Genomic DNA, 24,137 nt, shown 5'->3' with positions numbered 1-24,137 from the left:
GATGCAGAAAGTTCATATTCACATTTCTCTCCCTGTCAGCTCAGAATAGTATTAAATATAAGGCAATGCTAGATCTAACCTTAGCCTAGTATTATACAGCAGCTATAATATACATAATTAAAAAATTAAAATAGGAAAACTTTAATAATGAAAATGTTCATGAACACCTTTCCAATAAATATATTGAAAATAAGATACTGTTAGTGTAGAAAAAATTATCACTTAAGTAAAGTATTACTGGAACATAAACCTCAACCTAAATTAGTAGATTTTGTTCATGTTTTACAGAGTTCTTATAGTGTGGTTGAAATGCTGTGGTAAATGGGGATTCAGGTCTATGCTGCTTGAAATAATTCTCTATTAATTATGCACATTCCAAAAATACTATCACATACATATGATTGTAAATTCTTCTTTGCTGGATTACCCATATGTACATTAATTTTTGAATTTTTTTTTTTTTTTTTTGAGACAGTCTTGCTTTGTTGTCCAGGCTAGAGTGAGTGCCGTGGCGTCAGCCTAGCTCACAGCAACCTCAAACTCCTGGGCTCAAGCAATCCTGCTGCCTCCGCCTCCCAAGTAGCTGGCATGCGCCACCATGCCCGGCTAATTTTTTCTATATATATATATTAGTTGGCCAATTAATTTCTTTCTATTTTTAGTAGAGACGGGGTCTCGCTCTTGCTCAGGCTGGTTTCAAACTCCTGACCTCGAGCAATCCTCCCACCTTGGCCTCCCAGAGTGCTAGGATTACAGGCGTGAGCCACTGTGCCCGGCCAATTTTTGAATATTTAAAGGCAAGTCAATGGATTTCAAAATTGTACTTGTTTATTGTTCCATTGTAATAAAAATCGTGACAATAACTACAAATTAGCTAGAGAATACTTTGGAGATTAAATTGCTGTTTCATGAAACAGAAAAAATATTGGTGTTTTTCTCATTAGTTATCTTATTCATGGGGAAAAAAGATGTTTATTTGGTTTACTTGGAAGAAGACCTTATTAACTTGTGATTAAAGAGCCAAAGAATGCATGTGAGAATAGAATGATACCAAGGGATATTAACTCTTTATCCTACCACTATATGAAGACGTTACTAAAGGGAAATGCTATTCTTGATTTCTGTTCTCATTTACCATGTTGTGAACTTCTCCCCAGCTGTGAAAGTTTGAGGCACCAGTTGAAAGACAGTTTGCAGCAATCTTTATGCCTTCAGTGTTACTGGGTAGCGATAGGAAGTCAACTTGCGATCAAGCTTAAACTGTATGTCAGAGGTGTTTAATCTGGGGGCCATAGATGGCTATTAGGGCCATCTCTGAACCCTTTGAAAGCATGTGCAAAATCACTTGTGTATGTGAAGTTTTCATTTGGTTGTTAAAGGAGTCTATAGCCCTAAGGAGGTTGAGTAAACAATATGCTAATACTAATCCACTATGGACAGACAGATTTTTTACACAGAGGTGAACGAATGTTGCTTAAATAGCCTTCCCTCTCCATCTCCAAAAAGTCAGATTTGGTATAAGAATTTCAGAAAGATTTTGTTTCCCTAGTTGATTTAAAGTACTTTGAGACAAATTCCAGATAGATAATTTTCTCAGATATAAAAATAAGCTAAATATATTTTCATTGTAAGTGGATTTAGCACTGTTCTTAATCAATTCTTATCCAGTTCTTCTATTTGGATTTGTTCAGTTGTGCACAATAGACACCCTTTTTTATTTCCACAGAGGTTATCTAATTCATGGCAATTGCAAAGTAACTTCATGATTGAAAACAGCGTAGACTTATTTTGATGCCAGCAATAGTGCCTTAACATCATTTCAGTGTCACTGTTGTGCAATTGTTTTTCTTTGTTTTTAAGTTAGGGCCTGATCAGGATAACAATAAAAATAGCTAATTTTTATTGAGTACTTACCATGTGGCAGGTGTTCTGATAAGAACTTACCATGCTTTATCTCATTTAAACCTCACATTAATGCTGTAAGCAAGATAATATCGTCACCTCATTTTTATAGATGAAGAAAGGGAGGCCGAGGGAAACTGAGAACCTTGCCCAAGGCCACATGGCTCGTGAGTGGCAGAGCTGACATTCCAGCCTCAGAGCTGTGCCACAGAGTGCTCGGCCCTCTTGAGTGAGAGGCAGTGCAGTATCTAAGGAGGTGCCACAGGCAGGGGCGGAGGTAAGCATTAGTGCCATGAATGCCTCTCAAGCTTGGACCATTCAGCCACTGTGTGAAAAGGAAGAAAATGCCTGTCTTGGCTATCTCACGGTATTTTGCAAGTCAAATTTAACAACACGTGAAAGGTGAGAAAGTGCTCTCTGCTATGCCAGTTTGGGGATTGTCCATCCAGACCAGTTGGTTTCTCTCTGGCCCTCAGCTTGCTAAAGTTGGGGTTTCCTATCTTCTGGTCCTTGGAAGGAATCTCCTCTACCAGAGTGGGGTATGGGGTGAGGCGGGATTCTTGGGCCTGTGGGGAGGTTACCAGGAAGAAGGCTGGTCTCCTTGACCCTTTAAAGCTCATTATCTGTTGACTTTAATTCAATGAAGCATTTATCTATTTGCATTTATATTATTTCAGTTATAGTAGCTAGGTTTTGTTTCAGTATATTTGAGACTTGGGCTTTTTATCTTACCGTAGCTGAAAAGTAAAAATGTTAAAAATCTGTTCCTCTGACTTAAGGTAATTAGAATGCTGAGAATGTTTAATTTTTGATTCAGGAGAGAGAGAAAAGAAAGCACGAAAGAATTCTGAGTGAAGAACTTGTGGCTGCTGTGACCTACCTCAATCAGTTTCTGCCTCCTGAGCACACTATTGTTTATATTCCTTGGGATATGGCCAAGTACACCAAGAGGTGAGTGATACTCCTTTGTCTGGTTGTGAGAGTTTCCTCTTCTTATAATGACGAACGGCAGGAAGCTGATCTTTATGGTGAAGTAAATGCTACCCTTTTAATTTCCTTTATGAACTTGCTGAGGGCCTGTTTTGAGAACTTAAATGAATTGACCAAACACTTTTTTTTTTTTTGCCTATTATGTCCAGTGGTCCCCAACCATTTTGGCACCAGGGGCCAGTTTCACAGAAGATAATTTTTCCATGGACTGGGGTGGAGGGGAGGTGAAGCTCTGGAAGTGAGATGGTGAGCAGCTGTAAATACAGATGAAGCTAGCCCACAGCTCACCTCCTGCTGCACCCCCTTCCTAAGTTTCATGGAAGATGGAAGACAATTTTTCCACAGGGGCAGGGGGTTGGGGAGACAGTGGAGCTCTGCAGCCTGGTCCCTAACAGGCCATGGACCAGTACCAGTCTGAGGCCCAGGGGTTGCAGATCACAGGTGTATACCATTTGCAAATTCTATTTGAAATATCTAGTTATTTCAGAACATCTCTACTACTATTCCTGGTAGGTGTTAGTTTCACTTTTGTCTATTGCATTCTGCCTTACTATTTAAACACTTTGTCAGACACCACTTGGTAGATTATCACATGTGGATAAACCTGCAGTCATTCCAGACTGTTTATAATAAGTCCAAACTCCTTAGTGTAATGTTAAAGCCTGGTTGGTTTCAGAATGTAATAATGTTTTATGTATTCCCATGGCTGTTCTAGTCCAGAAAACCTAATCTTCATTCTCTGCGCCAAATGTAGCAGCCAAGGTCCCATCCCTGAGCCTCTATTCCTATTGTTCACCCACCCTGGGATGCTTTTCCACCCCTCTTCTGTCTTTCAAGGTCTGATTCAAAACTCATCTCTTCTAAGGAACTCTCTTTCATTAAACCTTGCATTGTCTTTTTACTTACTACACATCATATAAGCTCTAGGTTTACTTTAAGGTCTCCTTCTTAAAATGTTACTATATTGTTTTATACTTATTTCATTGTACTTTATTCTAAATTATTTATGTAATTGGACATAGACACGCATGTATGTATGCACACACTTTCCCACAGTATAAGCTTGATTACAAGTTGTTGCAATTTAGATCACTTTCTAATTTTTTCTTCCCACCTATGCTGTGCATTGTGCCCTTTCCATAGTCATTTTATGAATGTATATTGACTTGACTGACAACTCTTGAGGAGTGAAAAGCTTTGGAGAAAGCTCTTGCAGGGATGTCATGTGCCAAGATTAAGGATCAGCAATACTTGATGTTAAGTGACAGGTTTTTTATGTCTCTTTTGCATCAGATGTGGCTAGTTATTGAGTACACATTATATTCTAGACGTTGTTATGGTGTTCCTATTAAGTACAAGCCAAGAGGTTCTAAAAATTTTATCCCTGAATGCCGTTACTTATAGACTTATTTTGCTTTAGATTTAAGGATAAATATATATTAAAACTTGGGTTCTCACTTTTCTCATTCTTCCTTCTCTCCTTAGCAAGCTTTGTAATGTTCTTGATCGATTGAATGTGATTGCAGAAAGCGTGGTGAAGAAAACAGGTTTCTTTGTCAACCGTCCTGATTCTTACTGTAGCATTTTGCGACCAGATGAAAAGTATGTATGATATTTAAAAACTTAAAATAAATCAAGATTTCTGCTCTTAAGTTTAAAAATATTTTAAATACGAGCAGTTTGTATACTTGGAATATGGATAATTTAGTTCTTTGGGAAAGCAAGCTGCCCATGTGACTGTGTCCTCAATATGCACTGTGGGCATGGGAATTCCTTTGGTGGTTATATACCTTGAGATGAAAGCTACAAGATCTTTGTCTCGTGCTTCATGGAATAAATATTACATAAAATATTTCTGTAAAGTGGAATTGTCTACAGTGAATTCAGTATTAAATAGGAGGAGGGGAATTTTTTCTTACAGATTAAATACCAACATTTTTATGAAAATAGAAATTATTGTTATAGTTGTTTGCTCACAAATCTTCTTCATTACTACTTTTTGAGCTTCCTCTAATCAAGGATTTATGCTTTATCTTTTCAAGAACCAACGTTATATATTTGTAGCATTTAATTTTTAGTCAACGTAGTTAACTACAATGGTAAAACAACAAAAAACAAATAACTACTAGTGCATATATCTTTGTAAGTAATCGTTTGTTATAGTTTGCATTTGTCATAGTTTGAATTTTAGTGCATCCCTGACAGGGATCCCAGTCATTCCCAGGTTCAGGGATTCACAGGAAAATTCAGGGACTCAGTATGTTGTTGTACTCTGACTATGATTTACTACATTGAAAGGATACAAAGCAAAATTTGCAAATGAAAAAGGTACAAGGGTCAGAGTCCAGAGAAAACCAGGCACAAGCTTCCAGCATCTTCTTCAGTGAAGTCATATAGAACACACTTAATTCTCCCGCAAACAAGTGACAACATGTGTGAAATGTTGCCAACCATGAAAGCTTGTTAGAGACTCAAGGTTTTTCATTGGAGGCTGGCCACACAGGCAGCCTCTACTGCCATGCACCAAAATTCCAGACTCCCAGAAGGAAAGAAGGTGTTCAGCAGAAACCATATTGTTTCTACAAATATATAGTGAGGCACTCTTACCAGTCCTGGGAATGGTGGAAACACTCCTGAAATCTGAGTTCCCAGACATTAGCCAAGGGCCAACCTGTAAGCAGGACTTTCTAAAGACAGTAGGCCTATTATGTTAGCTCTATTCCACATAGCACCTTCTTTTAAATAATTAAAATATTAATATCATTGTGTAGTATTTCATAACAAAATACATTCCCATGCATTCATTAGCACATGGAGAAAACAAGTAGTTCCTAAAAGGAAATCTGCAAAAACAACCAGAGGAATGTAACAAAGGATCCACTGAGAAAAGCTGGAGGAGGTAGAGAATCCTGATGCTGAGTGGAGAAGGCTGAGGCTTGGAAGACTTCGTTTAGAATGACGCCCTACAATTATTGTTCATATCTATAGAGACCAAACAGGAAATGGATTTGAATGAAAGAAAGGGAGTTTTGGTTGAACACGGGTAACAAAATGACAGTGTAGGGGTACCGGGGCAAATTAAGATGCCCCTCTCCTGGGCTCTCTTTGGGGAGAGGTTGGTGAGCAATCCATTTCAGTTTTTTGCATGTTCTCACTTACCTGAAAGAATAAGAGTATACAGAGTCAGTGGTTTTTTCAGGGTCTTTGGCTGTATTACTTTAATTCTGTGATTCTTAACAAAGAGCTAGTACCCCAAATAAATATATATTATGCAATTGATGTTTTAAGCATGTATTTTTAAACACAGGTGGAATGAACTAGGAGGATGTGTGATTCCTACTGGTCGCCTGCAGGTATAGACAATATTATATTCATAATGAATAGAATCTGTATCCACAGTGTACTGTATAATGCTTTCTGAAAGCAGCCATGGAGAGAGATACATCTTATTAATATTTAATACAGAAGTATTAATTATTTGAGAATAATTTTTAAATGCCTTACTGCTAGTGTTTAACCCTTATGGAAGAATATGTACCTGAAATGATAGAGATGTTTTTCTTATATATTAAATTTTGCTGGAAATAGAAACACAAACAGAAACTTGAAAAGAATAAATTAGAGTGACTTTGGAAAACAAGCCAGGTACATACACTATATATGCTGCCTATGCTTTAAAAATGATATGGCCTCAACTACTGAATATTTAGTTTGTACAGTAAAGGAGACATATCAGGAAAAAGCCCATAATTTACTAGTTGATACATGTAGAAAATTCTAGCTATTTATTTTATCTTGCTGAAGTGAAAAATTAAATTCAGATATAGACCAGAGGGTTTAATGATGCTGTTACAACAATGTAAGTGAGCAACAAAGATAACATTATATCAGTTTCTAAAATGTTCTTCATTATTTTGAACTTTAACTTTATATAAAACTAAATAATTAATATTTATTCAGGAAAGGCCCATCACCTTTCTTCTGCTTCTTAAAGAAATTTAAAGTAGCATGGAAGTAGTTTTGGTTACCGAATAATGATTGAGCATCTTAAGGTGTTTCTCTTTAGACTGGCATACTGCGAACCAACTGTGTGGACTGTTTAGATCGCACCAACACAGCACAGTTTATGGTGGGAAAGTGTGCTCTGGCTTATCAGCTATATTCCCTGGGATTGATTGACAAACCTAATCTACAGTTTGATACAGATGCAGTTAGGTAAGCCTTATTTTCTGCTCTATGAATGCCAATAACGACTAAAAGCAAGCTTGATTATTACTGAAGATTTTTATCAATGCATTTCTATTTTTAGCCTCTCAAAAATTATGTTGTTAGAAGACGTTATTCAAATTCATTCTGTAATAATTTTTTCTATTAAAAATTTGTGTATTGTCATGGTTTGGGGTGGTTTTTTTTTTTTTTTTTGCTTGTGTTAGTTACCAATAAACACTAAGTTCTTTAGATAAATCTAAAATGCTTAGACCAACTAGTAGGTGTTTTTAAAAACAAATCCAGATGGTATTTTTAAAAAAATAAGTACTGTGCCTTTATACCTTTTTAAGTAAAAATATGACTTATAAAAGATTGTTTCTTCATTAAGGATTACTGTTTCTTCACTGTCCATTGGATCTGTGACATTTTATGAAGTGCTGTTTCTTGAAAATGCAATGATAGCTGTTATTGGTCATCTGAGATTGACAGAAAGGCTTAGCTTAGGAAAGTAATCAGTTTACAAATGGCCAGATCCACAGATACCACTGCACTGAAAATATTAATATTAATAGGCAATTTAAGAAACACAGTTTCAAACATGTATATATTTCTAAGAAGGAATATGGTTTGTCTGCTGTGATCTTAATGTTTGTGTCTTCCCCAAATTCATATGTGGAAATCATAGCCCCTAAAATGATAGCATTAGTAGGTGGGTCCTTTGGGAAGTGATTAGATCTAAGAGTGGAACTCTCATGATTGAGATTAGTGCCATTATAAAAGAGATCACAAAGAGATAGGTAGCCTCTTCTATCTTGTGAGAACACAGTGAGAAGACAACATTGATGAATCAAGAAATGGGCCTTTGTCAGACATTGAATCTGCTGGCACATTGATCTTGGACTTCCAGCTTCCAGGACTATGAGAAATAAATATTTACTTTTTATAAGCCACCCAGTTTATGGTTATTTGTTATAGCAGCTCAAACAGACTAAGACACTGTGACAAGAGCATATCCTTTTATCAAAGGCAATTCAAAGGGCATGGAAAATTCTGTTATGGGAGGTGAATTGACCTGGAAGGCTGTAGAAAGTTAAGAGTCTTTTAATATGGTTAGAAACAGCATGGTCTACCTTTCGTGGGTTATGTTTTGGGTGCCTCTTTTTCCTTTTTAGTGTTTTCTGTGACTTTTATGATTATTGGAATATCACTATAAACTATATTATGTTTTCTATTTGCGTTTCTCTGCAAGATGTTGAAGAGTCTACTTAAAAGGAGAGGCTCAGAAAAAGTCATAAAGTAAAGACTTGTTTTGAGTCTGTGGCTAAGTAAATAACTGGTACAATAATTTTGGTAAAATTCTTCCATGTGAGTTTTTCTCTTTTTTTTTTTAGGTTATTTGAGGAACTCTATGAAGATCATGGTGATACTCTGTCCCTTCAGTATGGTGGTTCTCAACTTGTTCATCGTGTAAAAACCTATAGAAAGATAGCACCGTGGACCCAGCACTCAAAAGATATCATGCAAACCCTGTCTAGATATTATAGCAATGCTTTTTCAGGTAATTCTCAAGTAACAGGCATTTCTAAGACTTACTGTGATGTGCAAATTTCTTTTTAAACATATACATTTTTTAAGCTATCTGGGTAAGTAAAATGAATATTTTAAAATTTTAAATAAGTCAGTCTGTCACTTAGAAGGTGCTCAATAAATGTTCAATCAATGATTGAATAAGCATTTTATATTTTAAATAGGACACTTTTGCATTTTGGCACCCATAATTAGCATTTTTGTATAATGCAGCATACTTTAATTCCTGGGCTTCTGTGCCCCTCTATATTTCTGCTTGCAATATATGGATAGATTTTTTTGAGGATATTGAGTCATTGTTTTTTTAAAATAGGGTCCAGAGTCTTGAAAATTGTCTAAGAATGTATATATCACTGAAATTTTTAAATGTCAGCTAGAAATGAATTGTAACATAGCATTAAATTATACTCACTAAATTATACTTTCTTATGACTTGTGAATACTAAATGTAACAGGTTGTTAAAATGGCACTTTTCCTGCCTCTGTTCTGATGTAATTATTAATGCAATAGATATCACAGACCAAAGTGATTGTGAGATAAATTCTGATGCACAGAATTTACAGGGGAAGTGCTTAGTGATCTATTCCTTGAGTCTTCAGCCCTTGAACCAGATTACGGGTAAAAAAGTTTACAGAATATGGAAAAGATTGGTAAAGAGGTCCTTTGGCATGAAATGTGGCAGCCATTCCCAGTGGAAGAGAGAGTGGGCTTTAATAGGACTCTGGGTAGGCTTGACATGGTGTCCTGGCATTGGAGGGACCTCACACCTAGGCCTCAGACTGCTGCATAGGAAATCTAGAGCAGAGGGATGGGCTGGGGGGAGTGCTGCTGTGCCGGGAACTGCCTGCATTTCTACAGTTGGTTGGGCCAAAGGGTACATGATGTGTTTACTGGTAACCAGATGTGGGTCTCATGGAGAAGGGTGCTAGCACAGAGTTGGCCTCAGGCCCAGTCAGTAAGGCACCTGGAAGGACAGAGACCCTAGCAGCAAGAACCAGGAAGTCAACACTGTATACCTAAGGAGTTAAGGAAGTTGTTACAAGAAACTGCCTGATAAAAACAGATGCCTGTGCCCATACCAAGGGAATTGCAAGAGTCTTCCATGGTAGAAACCTCAGAAGCATCCTTGAAAGCATCTGCAAGAGTCATCTTTCAGCATTTTCTAGGCCCATAGAGATGCAAAGCCAGTCTGCTGTGCTCTTGTTCAAGTGTATTAGTTTTCTATGCTGTGTAACAAACTGCTGCAAACTTCCCAACTTAAAACAGAATATGTTCATTAACTCAGTTTCTGTGTACTGGAAGTTTAGGTACAACTTAACTGGGGCCTCTGCTTACGGTCTCACTAGGCTACAATTATGATGTTAGCCAGGCTGTCTTCTCGTCTGGATGCTTGGCTGGGGAAGGATCTACTTCCCAGCTCATATGTTGGCAGAATTCAATTTCTTGTGGTTCCTGGTGGCTGTGAGACTCATAGCAGCTTGCTTCTTCATAGCTAGCAAGGGAGAGTCTATAGAATCAATCTGTTAACAAGACCATCTTGTGTAATGTGATGTAATCATGGGAGTGACATCCCATCACCTTTGCCATATCCCATCTTTCAGAAGCAAGTCACAGGTTCCAAATACACACAGCGGCATATCAGTTTCTTAGGGCTGCTGTATCAAAATAGCACAAACTGGTGTCTTAACAGAAATTTATTGTCTCACAGTTCTGGAGGCCAGAAGTCAAATCAAAGTGTCAACAGGGCCCTGCTCCCTCTGAAAACCCGTAGAAGAGAAACCTTACTTGCTTCTTCCTAGCTTTTGGATGTTGCTAGCAATCCTTGGTGTTCCTTGGCTTACAAATGCCTCTCTTGTCACATGGTGTTCTCTCCTCATGTCTGTGTTTTCATGTCATTCTCCTCCTCTGTGTGACTCTCTTTCCTCTTCTTATGAGCACAACAGTCATTAAGGGCCCACTATATTCCAGTGTAACTGCATCTTAACTTGATTGTGTCTACAAAGAGTCTATTTCCAAATAATGTCACATTCACAGGTATCAGCATTTAGGACTTCAATGCATCTTTTTGGGAGACACAATTCAACCTATGAAAGTTATAGGGGAGGTGAAGGGGTGTAATTATAAGTCATGTGCCAGCAAGAACATATCCCTCTGGGTTTGTGTCACCATGAAAAAGAACATCTGCCCTTCTGCCCTCTCCTGTCATCATTGTCCCTGTAATGGGGGTCATTATTAACACTTAAGGACAGGTAATATGCTTTTTAATAAAACTAGAGGGCAGAGAGAATGAATGTATATCTGTACATGATTCAAAAAGAAAGGAGTAATATTAAAAGGTAAAGATGGTCATGAGAAAGTGATGTGCACATAATGGGAAGGTAAGGCAGAATTATGCACATCTGAAAAAGGAACTATGAAAGGAATGATTTCATGAATAATGTGGCTAAAACAGACTTCTTTATTTTAAGAAGTATGGTGTCATGGAGCATACAACTTATTTTTAAATTACAATGGGTATTATATAATGATGACAATATATTATAGAATAATTTTCTTTAAAGCACTCAGGATAACTTTGTGAAACTTAAATCAGTTTCCTCATGTTACGCCTCTGAGTTAGGCAGGAAGATACTGATTAAGGAACTAGAATAGTGAAATTAGGTTGTTAAGAATTTTACCCTTGGTTTGTATGGACAAATTGATGCTAGGCGACTTACCCTCTTTCAGGCACATTTTTAATACTGTTCTTGAGGCTTCACATGCTAGCATGCTCTGGGGTTTGTCTCTAGGAATCACCTTTCAGTTTCTAACATAACTAGTTACATAGGCAGTTGAAGGATACCTTACAGAGAAAGCATGGGTGTCTAGGTACTTCCTTCAGTATAAGGAAGAGCTTTTAATTCCCTTAAGGACCTTGTTAAGCTCTTTCTAATTTTATTTTGCAATCAAATTTTTTAAGCTTGGATTTTCTTGCTGAAGCTGTTGAATTTAAATCCTATTAGGAGGAAAAGAAAGTTGTATACCTGCAACAGTTAATAATAGATTTGCTGTATATATACATACGTACACAAATATATACACCCATACATACGTATGTAATTTAAGTGCAGTGAATGTGTGTGTATGCATGCATGGTTGGGGAACCATGTCCTCCTCAAACAAAGATGTAGATAAAAAGCTCACAGGGTAAAGACTTCAAAGTTTAGCAGGCCTGAAAAGCTGTAGTCACAGAAGGCAGCACTGAAATGGCTTCACCCAATATTATGATAAGCGGTGGTCCCCAACCTTTTTGGCACCAGGGACCAGTTTCATGGAAGGCAATTTTTCCATGGACAGGCGAAGGGGAGGGAAGTGGCTGTAAATATAGATGAAGTTTCATGCCAGGCCACCACCACTCACCTCCTACTGTGCACGCCCCACCTTTCTAAGTTTCATGGAAGACAATTTTTCCATGGAAGGGTAGGGCACAGTGGAGCTCTGCGGCCTGGTCCCTAACTGGCCTGGGACCAGAATTTGAGGACCTCAGCTTTAATGCACGATTGAATATAAAAGTAGCTCATGATTTTGCCCTCTTGTGATCCACAACTACAGAGAACTTACCAGTTTTAAGCTCCTGTTCATATCCAAAGTGTTAGATACTACCATCTTCCTTAGAGGTAGTTATCTTATTTGCAGTCAAAAGTAACCAGGATAAGAGCCTCAGGTTCATTAGGGCTGTCCTTATAGCCCATGCTTAGTAAGTGACTATAAGCATCATATATATATTTTAAGCTGTAACAACATCAGTACTTTCAAGAAGTCTTCTTTATGGTCCTTCGAAGGAATATCCTTTTTTTGGTTATGTTTCTCATGTCTTACATTTTACTATACTTGCTAAAAATTAAAGGAAGCTACTATTAAGTTTAAAGGATGAAAATCTCCTTGAAAACATGGCTGAAAAATGAAAAGCTTGTCTAGCTAATGTTAAAATATTTTGAGGTAGAATGAACTATTAAGTGCCATTGAAGCAATTTAAGAAGCATAAAGGGCAGCATGTTTACTTTTGTATTATATAATGAGGGTGCAGGTTGGGGCAGTAATGACTGCATTATTTAATACTTGATGTTTTCTCTCAAGTAGAAAAAAAAGGTCCCATATATATTTAGTATATAAACACATCCCTTGTATATATTTAGCCTGAAAGGTAAGTGCTATTTTAATGGAATGCTTCCTGTCAAAATACTAATAACTAAAATACATGTTTGATGTACCATATTTCATTCATTTTCTTTTGCTGAAATAATCAACCCAATGAGAACAATGTTGATAATTTCAGATATATCTGTGTTCACTGTAGCTGTTCGAAGAAAATTGATTTTATGATAATATTACCTTGTTCCAAACACAGTCATTTCTATTGTGCTATCATTTTAGTTCTATGCTCATTTTTGTAGAGAGGTTATTATATTGTGGATGTCTTCCACAAATGAGTATACAGGGCTCTGAGACAAGAATGGAAAGAAGGAAATGAGGGGATACAATGAAGGATACAAGGGAGGAGAATGTAGAATGGGGAGGGTGGTTCAGGAGAATACTTCAGTGCTTATTATCATTTTTACTAAATTATAATCAGGAAAAGGAAGAGGAAGTAAAACATGTATAGAGTCAGTTTTATTAGTTCAGAATATAGTTTGAAAAGGTAATTTTTGGAGTGGTTGAATAGATAGAATGAGCCTGCTATTCATGTGCTCTCTCTGCCTTCATTATTAACCACAAAAGAAAATGGACCAGGCTCACAGCTGAGGGAGAAAAATGTTATAAACATTGTCTCAGTTAAAGAAATGGAGAATATCTTTTCAAGGATTACAAGTAGAAACAGATGCAACTGACTTGTTCAAGGTTGTGCAATAGAATATGGATAGAAACTAGGTCATTTTATTTGTCTGATGTCTGCTTGTCTTTACAATAAAGTGAAGATATATTTACTTAAACTAACAAGTAGTGAGTATATATTTTCATTTTAAAAATAAAATTACTATCTAAGGTCTCTTACTAAGTTCTTAAGGATTTTTAAGAGTTTCTCAAAATTCAAGAAGCAGTTTATGTTCACTACACTATATATTATAAGAGATATGGAGCAAAAAGGAAACATTTTGAAGCAAGATTTTAATTCTGCTCAAAATCTTTGTGGCTGTTTTAGATTATATATATGTGTATATGAAGTGTATGTATGTATTTTGAAGTGTAAATACTACTTTGATTTTCAGAGATATGTTCTATGAAATGACAATTGTACCACTATCCTTCCTCCTAAGAAAACATTCTCCTGAGTTATATACATCAGTAATGGATTTTCCAACATACATATTTTTGCTTTTTAGATGCCGATAGACAAGATTCCATTAATCTCTTCCTGGGAGTTTTCCATCCCACTGAAGGGAAACCTCATCTTTGGGAACTCCCAACAGATTTTTATTTGCATCACAAAAATACCATGAGACTTTTACCAACAAGAAGAAGGTATTTTTTCTTGTTAGTCTATTATATAAACTCAGATTTGGTGTTATTTTGAATATAAGATACTTTTCTTTTTGAGAAATAACCACGTGGGCTAAAGCAGTGAGTTTTATTACACATTTGCCATGAGTTTAGTATTATTGATGTCCTAATAGTAGGTTGGGAAAATTGTGGTTAATAATTAATACTTTGCATTTTCTCTAAGATATAAAATGTTACCAAAGTTCATCAGTGAATATAAGTTGTAGCTCCATTAAAGCAAACCAGCAATGCCATTTTTCAGTGTCTCCGACAAATGTGAAACTCTCTAGTGTCCAAGGACTCAAACTGAGTTTTAAGTATAGCATCTAAGCATCATGTACTTTGTAATTCCAATGTTCTTTTCCTCCAGGAAACACAGTCAGTCTCGGTGACACTGGGAAAGATAGAAAACTAGAGCAATTGCTACTAGTGTCAAATAGCCACTCCCATCACCCCACCACTCTGGCTTTCTCGACATTCGCCAATTCAGGTTATTTTGATAACAGTCAAATTGGTAATAATATTCTCAAAAGAAATGAACAGTTTACCTGAAGCTTTTCAATATATGATACACTGAGGTATGGGCCTCAGGGTCAGGTACAGTTGAGTTGGAATCTCTGCAGTTATATGACCTTGGACTAGATATTTAACCTCTCTAAGCCTCATTTTCCTCATCTGCAAAATGTAAATGGCTGGACATACCTCACAGAGTCATTGTGAGGATTTAATGAGAAGGCTTTTTAGTGGTTTTAACTGAGAAGTCATGTACTAATATAATCAGTTTTGCCACATGAGCAAAATTCTTCACGTACTGTTTATGAGGTTGGAGCCTGGCCCATTATGCTCAAAGGGCTGTCATGTCAAGTTCTCCCAGCAGGGTTTTCTCTCACAGCATCAGTTTGATAGAGCCCCCTTATTTTCATTTTAAAAATAAAATTACTATCTAAGGTCTCTTACTAAGTTCTTAAGGATTTTTAAGAGTTTCTCAAAATTCAAGAAGCAGTTTATGTTCACTACACTCTATATATATATTATAAGAGATATGGAGCAAAAAGGAAACATTTTGAAGCAAGATTACTTGCTTCAAAGGTAACTTTGTGCAAAGGTAACTTCCACACACAAGCGTCCTTGCCAATCTGTGTTAATTGTGTGTAGAGACTAGGAACAACTGATGAAGTTGCAAGAGCTGATGTTGCAGTCGCTATTAAATTCTGTGTTGCTTCAGGAACACTTAAAATATTAAGAAAGTCTCAGAGTTTATATATTTCTCAAATGAATGCATATTACTGGAATAACCAACTTAATACTTGAGCTTACTTTCCCTATAAATGAAGCACTGCTATTTTTCACATTAAATTTATTATTAATAAATGATTGTTTATGTGAATTTTTGCTAACAAAAAATTTGGAACTAATTGTGTTTATTTGGTGAGAGATGAGTGAAAATACCCATATTTATCTTTGCTAATGACAATTGATTTTAGGTAAATGTGGCTGATTTTCTAAAAGAGGTGGGGAACGTTTTCATGTTGGAAGGCTGCATTAATTTAGCTATCATCAAATAAGGTCACATTAAAGAAACTTCAATTAGATATACTTAAAATGTACATTATTTTGTAAAACTCTAACTGCTATGTACTTAATAATTTCAAATAATGAAAACTATTTTTAAAGTGAAGTAACCTTTTAATGACTGTTGTGTCTGCTTTTTGTTGGAAATCATTTGAATATTTGGTTGCAGCATGGAGGTCCACAGTTTTAGTTGATCCCCTAGAAGGGTATCAGTCATTTGTGACCTTAAGGGCATCTTGATTTGGGTTAGATAGGAGAATGTAGATTCACAGCGATAAGTGGATGAAAAGCAAGAAAGCATTTTTCGGGCATGTTGCTGAAGGCATGGGTATTCTGCATTTTTCCATATTTCAATTGGATCTTTCTGAGCATCAGACAATAATTTTAAAATGTCATCTACTGAGAGCTCAATCAATTCCATCTATCGTTCTTTAGGTGCCTTGGTGATACCAACTAGGTAAGGCTGAAATGCTAATTCAAGTGTAATGTCATATTCTCTAAGTCAGTGAACCTTTCATTGCATTCTCCAATTAATAGGTCTATAACAGCTGTGTATTCTTCAAATGAGTCACATATATTATCCTGCTTATCAGTGATCTTTGCTAACTGGGGAAAATGTTCATCTGAAGTTTCCTTTTGAAGAAGAAGTGTTCTGAAAAAAGATAGCTTTTTTGGAAATGCTTGGAAAATGCCTTTTTGCCACACATCCTATCATAAACTTAGTTTTACCTTGCAAAGAAATATCAAGTAGTTTTGATTTGACATGATATCACACAGAAATGCTGCATTCCTTTAGAAATCTTCTTTCAGTAATTCACATTGCTGATTCTGTTCTTCACAAAATTTAACTATCTGTTCTTGCAGAGATAAAATTTTGGTAACACCTGTCCCTGTGATAGCCAACATATTTAGAATGATACGGCAAATCCACATTGAATATACCTCATGGCTCAATTTTAGCATATTACAAAACTGACTAGGATGTATTGTATTTGCACAAATGTAGTTAACAGTACTTATAACTTGTTACAAAGTGTCACTTAAAATAGTAGCTTTAGCACAGAAATTGCAAATGTAAGATACAATGAAAAGAAATGAGAGCATCTGGATCTGTTAATACTGTTTTTGTTTTTTGTTGTTTTTTTGAGACAGAGTCTGACTCTGTTTTCTAGGCTAGAGTGCCATGGCATCAGCCTAGCTCACAGCAACCTCAAGCTCTTGGGCTCAACCAATCGATCCTCCTGCCTCAGCCTCCCAAGAAGCTGGGACTACAGGCATGCATGCCATCACACTTGACTAATTTTTTTCTATTTTTAGTAGTATTTTTTGCTCTTGTTCAGGGCTCAGGCTGGTCTCAACTCCTGAGCTCAAGCAATCCCTAGGCGTGAGCCACCGAACCTGGCCTGTTAATACCTTTTTAAATCTATACAGTGAACCCTTTATGTTTTCCTATCATGGAAAGTGCACCATCTGTACATATACTCACTACATTTACCAAATTCAGTCCAATTTCATGACATTTATTTTGAAAGTTGCTGAAGATATCTATTCTGTGTTCTGTTCCCAAGAGTGCCAAAAGCAGGTAACTCTTCATAGCAAAGAAAATCTTCTGTTATGACCCAGATGAAGCATAAAACCTCTGCCAAGTCAGTAGTATCATTTGATTCATCCAAAGTGATTGAATAATATGTATTTTCATCTTGAAGTATTGCATGAAGTTGTTCTGTTAAGTTGAAGAATAATTCATGTTGCCAATCAGTTATAGTTCTCCTTGAAAGAGGCAGTTGTTTGTACTTTGAAACCTTACTGGGCATCCTAAGCATCCTACAACTTCAACAATGCATTCTTTCACAATTTCTACATCATTGAATGGCTTCCCTTCCCCCCCACCATCCCCCCACCCCGAGTATATAAGCTACTTTATAAATTGCTTCAGTGGCATTATTTCCAGGTCTTATTGCTGCTTGAAAGAATTGTCTTTGCTTTTGCTTTTCATCTTTTAATTTCTGCAATAAAACCTTTTGTGTCTCTCCCTTTAATTAAAAATATTTTTGGTCCTTATGAGTGTTATACTACTGATGAGCATTGAATTTCTTTAATGTTGATATTCCAGTATCACAAAGCAAGCAAATCATCTTATCTTTAGCAGAAACTCCCAGTCCTCATTAAAAAGTATGTTTTCTTCCTTCATCATTCTCTTGGTCTTCTTTGATGTGATGGGCTATTAAGCAGACAGAATTAAAAAATACTGTTGAGCTGTGCAACTATTCACAAATTTCACTTCAAAAAGAAACACAGTGCACCATTGTTAAAAGCTGTTAGCAGACAGGCATACTCGGCCCCCATAAACTCTCGCCAACCAGCCTCATGCATTAGTGATACCAGTCAGGCAGGGGCAGTTAGCACTAGATCATGAGCATAGCAGCCATCACTTTAGCCCTATGGCTGCCTAATGTTCTAATTGTGCCAGTCAATCTGGGGTGATATTTCACTGAAACTTATTGTATTCTTTGATACTTTAAATATGTTCATTTTAAAAATAAAATAAAAATATAAAAGACAAACAAAAATGTATTAATAAAAATAAAAGGATTTGTTCTGTAAAATTTGGATTCCAAAGGCCACACTTAAGGACCTAGAAGGGCACATGTGGCCTTGAGGCAACAGGTTACCCACCCCTGTTCTAAAATTTCATTTTACCTTAAAGTATTAAGCTATTAAGATATAATTTGGGAACAACCAAAACTTAATTTTCTATTGTAGAAGTTAACTACGTATTACAAGAATAAATTAAACCACTTGTTTACCTTGACTTACATAACTAAGGCAGGTGGTTTTGAAGCTTATATGTGGTAATAAAAGGAAGCTGGTATTACATCCCCATTTTCTTAAAAAGGAAACTGAGGCGCAGAGAGAATGTCTTGGCTAGGATTATTCAGCCAGTTAGATGAGCTCGCAAGAATCAGCTACGAGCCTGCCACTGAAAGTTTTATCAAAGTAGATAATACAGCTCACTTGGTTGATTTAGTCTCCTGTTTTTGTTTTTTTCCTCTAGCATTTCAAAAATTATTGTATCATCGTTATTGCTCATGAACAGTTTTGTGAATACTGTAAGATAAATTTCAGTGGTTTGTTTTGGACTTTCTAGTGTCACCCACCTGCACAGGTTATTTTGATGACAGTTAAAACTGTATTATTATAATTCTTAAAAGAAATGAACAGTGTAGCCAGAGGCAATAACAGGACAAGAGCATGGAGCTCAGGCTTGGGCAGAGCTGAGTTGGAATTTCTACAATTTCTCTCAAAATCTGAGGCCTGTTAACCTCTTGAAACTTTGTTTTCTCATCTGTAAAATAGAAATGACTGTTCATAGCTCACAGGGTCATTTTGAGGCTTTAATGAGAAAATATGTGGAAAGCACTTAGTACTAGGTCTGACACAGAATAAACACAGTCCTGAAGCAGCCGGGCTCTTGGAGGAGCCTTCGTCCACTTGATACCTGGGTGACCTTGGATGAGTCATGTAACTGATCCAATTCTGTTTTCACATCAGTTAAATAGGGATAATAATAGTATCTGACCTATAGATTTATCTGAGAGTTAGATGAGATCACATATTAATAAAAGCATAACACATAGTATGTCCAATAGATGTTAGTATTGTTACTATTCTTTAAGAAGATTACATTCCCTACTTGTTAACATTTATTAAAGATCATTCAGGATGCTGATAAAATCTGGAAACTTAGACAATATTTTATCACTTATTTATGTAATATCAGTAAACACTTTATATATTCAACTGTGTTTTCCAACTTAGTGGCCATCCTGTATTTTAAGCCGTGTTTACCAATGATTTACTTTGAAATTAATATTTTTATTGAATAAAGGAGGAAGGAATAATAAATCTAACTGCCTAGAGTTCATCTCAACCAGGTCCTCTTGAGATAACTACTTCTGTTACCCCAAATCCTACATACATTCATCTGTTCAAAACATGAATTGAAGCTTTGTTATGAATTTGGTTTAATATGGTGTACATCATCTAAGATGACATTTATTGAACCAGTATTTAGAATGTCAACAGGATGTTTTTAGATATTAAGCATTAATTATTTCATTGACTCTTAGAGTTGACAGATTTCCTGGACTGCCCACTGTCTAATATGTGAGTTCCCTTTCCATCTCCACAAGGAGAGGTCATCTGGCCTGGCTGAGATCTGCTTCTCTGTAATCTTGCCTATGAATACTACTAGTTCAGCCCATTGAGACCTTAAGAACAAGATTTCCTCATCCACTTGGTAGTCTTTTAAATATTTGAATATGAGTTCATACATTCTCAAAATCGCTTCTTCTCCAGGTTAAAAATCCCCAGTTTCCTCGGCTGTTCCTCATATGCTGTGGTTTCAAGTCCTGCTAGCATTCAGAATACTCTCCTCTGTGTGTGTGCTCCAGACTGTGTCACTATTCGTTTTAAACTGTGGTGTCCATATCAAGCCATATCCAGTAATAGAGTTTGGTCTGACTTGTGCCAGCTACTGTGGGACCACTGGGACCATTACTCCCTTATCCTGGATACTCTGTTTTTGCCATTAAACAGAAGATCACATTAGCTGTCTTCAGCATTGCCATCACAGTGTTCGCTCTGAGCTTCAGAACTCCCAAGTCTTTTTACCATCTCCTGCTCTCATGCCGTGTCTGCACCATTTTTGTCCTGCTCATATATGCTTTGCCTGCTTCCAAAAAAAAGTATTTAAATGTGTATTGTTTTCATTAACTAATACTTCTAACTTTGTAGCTTTTTCTGATTTAAGCAGCTGGCCATCTTGATCCCAGTATAAGTCCTTGATGAAAAATGTTGAATACAGTAGTGTACAGAGCCCTTGGAGGTACATCACATTCCACCTAATATTGTTAATGCTCTTGGTTGTAATCATTTAAACAGCTATAAGTTCATTTCACTATGCTGTTGCCTTGTCCACATTTCTCTACAGTGTTTACAAATACTATTTTGCTAATGTTCATACAATGTTGTTTCAGAGGGTTCCCAAGTTAGCTAGGGGAATTAAAGACAGTCTTTTAAAATTTTCCCTAACCTTCCCATGTGATGTGGTGGAACTCTTAATACTAGGGACTGAAAAGGAGAAGAGAATCTGACTTATTGGCTGTTGTACACAAAGGAGAAAGTGGCACCAACTTGCAATCTCCTGTTCACTGATCCCTGGTCCCAAAGCAGGTTTTGGTTCTGGCTCAGGTGTTCTTTCCCATATAAATGTGCCTGGTAGTAGAGGTGGTAAAGATTCCCACTGTCTTGTGCTTAGTCCTCTGAGATGCTTTCATCCTCCACCTGTCTCAGCTTATCTTCCCCAAGGCAAGTGTTTCTCATGGACTTCTTTGCTTCTGAGACTCACTCACAGGACTTGGACTTTTTTTTTTAAGCATTATTAAATACTTTATGTTCTTTTTAGGGAAATATAGTTTAGTAATATTTTTTTAAAAGTTTATGGCCAGGTCTTAAATCACTAATACAAGGTTATCTCTTAATTTTTGTTATCCACGTAATTAGTGCATTCTGAGCTAAAACACAGTCTTTATAAGGTTTACTTCTTTTTCCTAAGCATACTAATTGTAAGCAACATTCTTTAGGGAATTCCTCATATACTATCTGATGCCTTCTCTACTTTCCTCCTCTGCTGGGGTTAGGTCATCACAAAATAGGACTTATGCACACATGTGCATGTGTGCGTGCGCACGCACACACACACACACACACACACACACACACCCCTCATAAGCAATTAGCCCATGTATTCACTCCCCTGATCTGACAGTCTGATTCTCTTGACTTATTTAGTGAGTATATGTGAATTCAGAGAATTCACTGATCATCTTTCTAGATCACTCACAATGCATCTCTATCTAATACTCAATTCTGTTATCTTCCTGGGATTAACATCTCTTTTATTGATGTATAATTTTTGGAATCTGTCACTCTCTCACTCTTGAGCATCAAAACTATACCTGCCCATTTCTGATATAAGTTCCATGCTTCACTGTTCCTTAAAGACTATTGATCTCAGCTGCACCAGGACACTTGCCCGCTTTTAGCGATGCTCTACTGCTTGCCTCTGTCTCTTGGGTTGTGTACAGTTCTTTCTTGTGTTTTTTTCTTTCAAGCATGAATCTTGTTATGGCTGGTGCTGTGTGGAGATAGAAACAATACTCATGTTAAGTAGCTCTACTTTCTCTGTTATTATTTTCAGCATGGCACTTCCAACACATAGAGCAGCGCCTGACACACAGCATGTGCTTAATAAATGTGAAGCAACTGAATGAATTCTCCACAAGCAGCAGACCTATCCTTTCTCTGTTCTTTTCATGCTCTGAAGCCTCACTATTGGAAAAGCAGTTTGAGGATCTGCACCTTTGGCATCACTCAGCAGCTGGTCATAAATGCAAAATCCCAGGCCCCACATACTGATTTAGAATCTGCCTGATCCCCAGGTGGTTCTTATGCACATGAAATTTTGAGAAGCACTGCTGTAAAGTATAACTTCAGTCTAAATCAAAACTTTAGGAGCCTTTCCTATAATCATCATATCATACTGACCGACCCCCCACCCCCAGTTCTTTAGGCTTCATGTTCCTCTTCTCAGCATCATTGGTTGTGTATTCTGCTTGCCATCTTAGGAGAGTGTCCTGTGTTGCCAATTCCATTTGGAAACTCCCCTGTTTGTTCATAATCAGGATTATTCAAGATTTTAATTTCAGCATTTTATTTTTAGAAAGGTTTTCATGTATACTAAATTCTCTTTGTAGCATTTTTGACAATAGGCTTTTTTTTTAACATTTAGAAATCTGGGTTTTTAAAAATTCTTTTTTTTTTTTTTTTTTTTTTGAGACTCGCTTTGTTGCCCAGGCTAGAGTGAGTGCCGTGGCATCAGCCTAGCTCACAGCAACCTCAAACTCCTGGGCTCAAGCAATCCTGCTGCCTCAGCCTCCTGAGTAGCTGGGACTACAGGCATGTGCCACCATGCCCGGCTTATTTTTTCTATATATATTAGTTGGCCAATTAATTTCTTTCTATTTATAGTAAAACGGGGGTCTCGCTCTCGCTCAGGCTGGTTTCGAACTCCCAACCTCAAGCAATCTGCCCGCCTCGGCCTCCCAGAGTGCTAGGATTACAGGCGTGAGCCACCGCACCCGGCCAAAAATTCTTGATATACTATTTCACATTATTCCCCTTCCTAGCTCTCATGAACTTTGACATAGCACTTTTCCTCTAAATATCTATTTCAGTAGAACTCGATTTAGAATCAAATTCAGTTTTCAGAGAGAAGACAGGTCAGGCTGCTCTCAAATTCTCTGTTTATAGCAGATGAGCCTTCTAACAGAAATCCAGACAGTTGAAATTTCCTACCCTTGCTCTGATTATAATCAAGTGATGAATATTTACAGTTAAAGATTAATAGAGCCTGTACTGTTTTCTAAGGAAACTTGTTCATTAGAACTGTCCATTTCATTCCTTAATGATTTTGCTTAACTGTTTTAACTATACACACAGATTGCATACACATATAGCAGAGTAGGAAAAGTAATCTATCAGATAACTACATGCAAGGAAGTCCAGGCTGTAGGATTTGGATCAAGGTCTCACTGCTCACTGGAGGCAGAGTAACTGTACGTACAGTCCTTAGCAGAAGTAAACAGCGGTTCATAGGGTCAGCTTAGTATATATATCTAAGTCTTTTTTTAGCTGACAATAAATAACATCAGAGCATCTTGACTCCCTGGTACATTGTTGGCATTTTTGCAGATCTGTGAGGTAGTGGAAAAAAGAAAGGAGTTGGGAAGAGAATTAACATGTTGAAGATTTACTGTGTCAATAGTTTTGCAAACATGTTTTGCAAAACATTTCTTTAAAAAGGAAAAAACTAATTTTGAAGTAGGAGGTGACATCTTAATATAGACCATACAAATCTTTTTACGTAATGAATTGTAGAAAACCAACGTTTACATTCAGCCTATCTTATTTTTTTTTTAATTTTATAGTTATACTTACTGGTGGACACCAGAGGTTATAAAGCATTTACCATTGCCTTATGATGAAGGTAGGTAACTTTTTCTTTTAGTTTTTACACTGACATATTTTTGAGTTATAACTAAGTGAACTTCAAGCATTAAATCCTTTGTTTACAATATTTTATTAGAAAGAAACAAATGACTACTCAGTATTATATTGCTGTTTTAATAGGGAATTATAACATCTCTTAGCTTCTTAAAGGGCAGGGATTTTGTTATACTTCTTTTTATCTAAGTAGGCCAATACCTTGTATTTGTTTCTATTTAGGCCAATACCT

At 36.7% G+C, this 24,137-nt stretch overlaps 2 protein-coding genes across 3 annotated transcripts in view; both read left to right on the top strand.

The window, feature by feature from the left end:
• The window catches only part of CDC40 (cell division cycle 40), a 487,800-nt gene that overhangs the window by 126,656 nt on the left and 337,007 nt on the right, over positions 1 to 24,137 (top strand). The gene's annotated exons all lie outside the window — the stretch shown is intronic.
• FIG4 (FIG4 phosphoinositide 5-phosphatase) overlaps positions 1 to 24,137 on the top strand; it is a 104,122-nt gene that overhangs the window by 45,687 nt on the left and 34,298 nt on the right. For both annotated transcript variants that reach the window (XM_012753173.3, XM_076003065.1), the window contains 7 exons: positions 2,720 to 2,853; positions 4,378 to 4,494; positions 6,200 to 6,245; positions 6,959 to 7,107; positions 8,493 to 8,659; positions 14,050 to 14,188; positions 23,830 to 23,888. In XM_012753173.3, the coding sequence (XP_012608627.3) occupies positions 2,720 to 2,853; positions 4,378 to 4,494; positions 6,200 to 6,245; positions 6,959 to 7,107; positions 8,493 to 8,659; positions 14,050 to 14,188; positions 23,830 to 23,888 (811 nt within the window). The remainder of the gene's footprint in view (positions 1 to 2,719; positions 2,854 to 4,377; positions 4,495 to 6,199; positions 6,246 to 6,958; positions 7,108 to 8,492; positions 8,660 to 14,049; positions 14,189 to 23,829; positions 23,889 to 24,137) is intronic.

This window comes from Microcebus murinus, chromosome 5 (assembly GCF_040939455.1).
Source record: "Microcebus murinus isolate Inina chromosome 5, M.murinus_Inina_mat1.0, whole genome shotgun sequence".
NCBI classification, from domain to species: Eukaryota; Metazoa; Chordata; class Mammalia; order Primates; family Cheirogaleidae; genus Microcebus; species Microcebus murinus.
The sequence above is the reverse complement of the archived record's forward strand: the minus strand, read 5'-3'. Positions and strand labels throughout refer to the sequence as shown.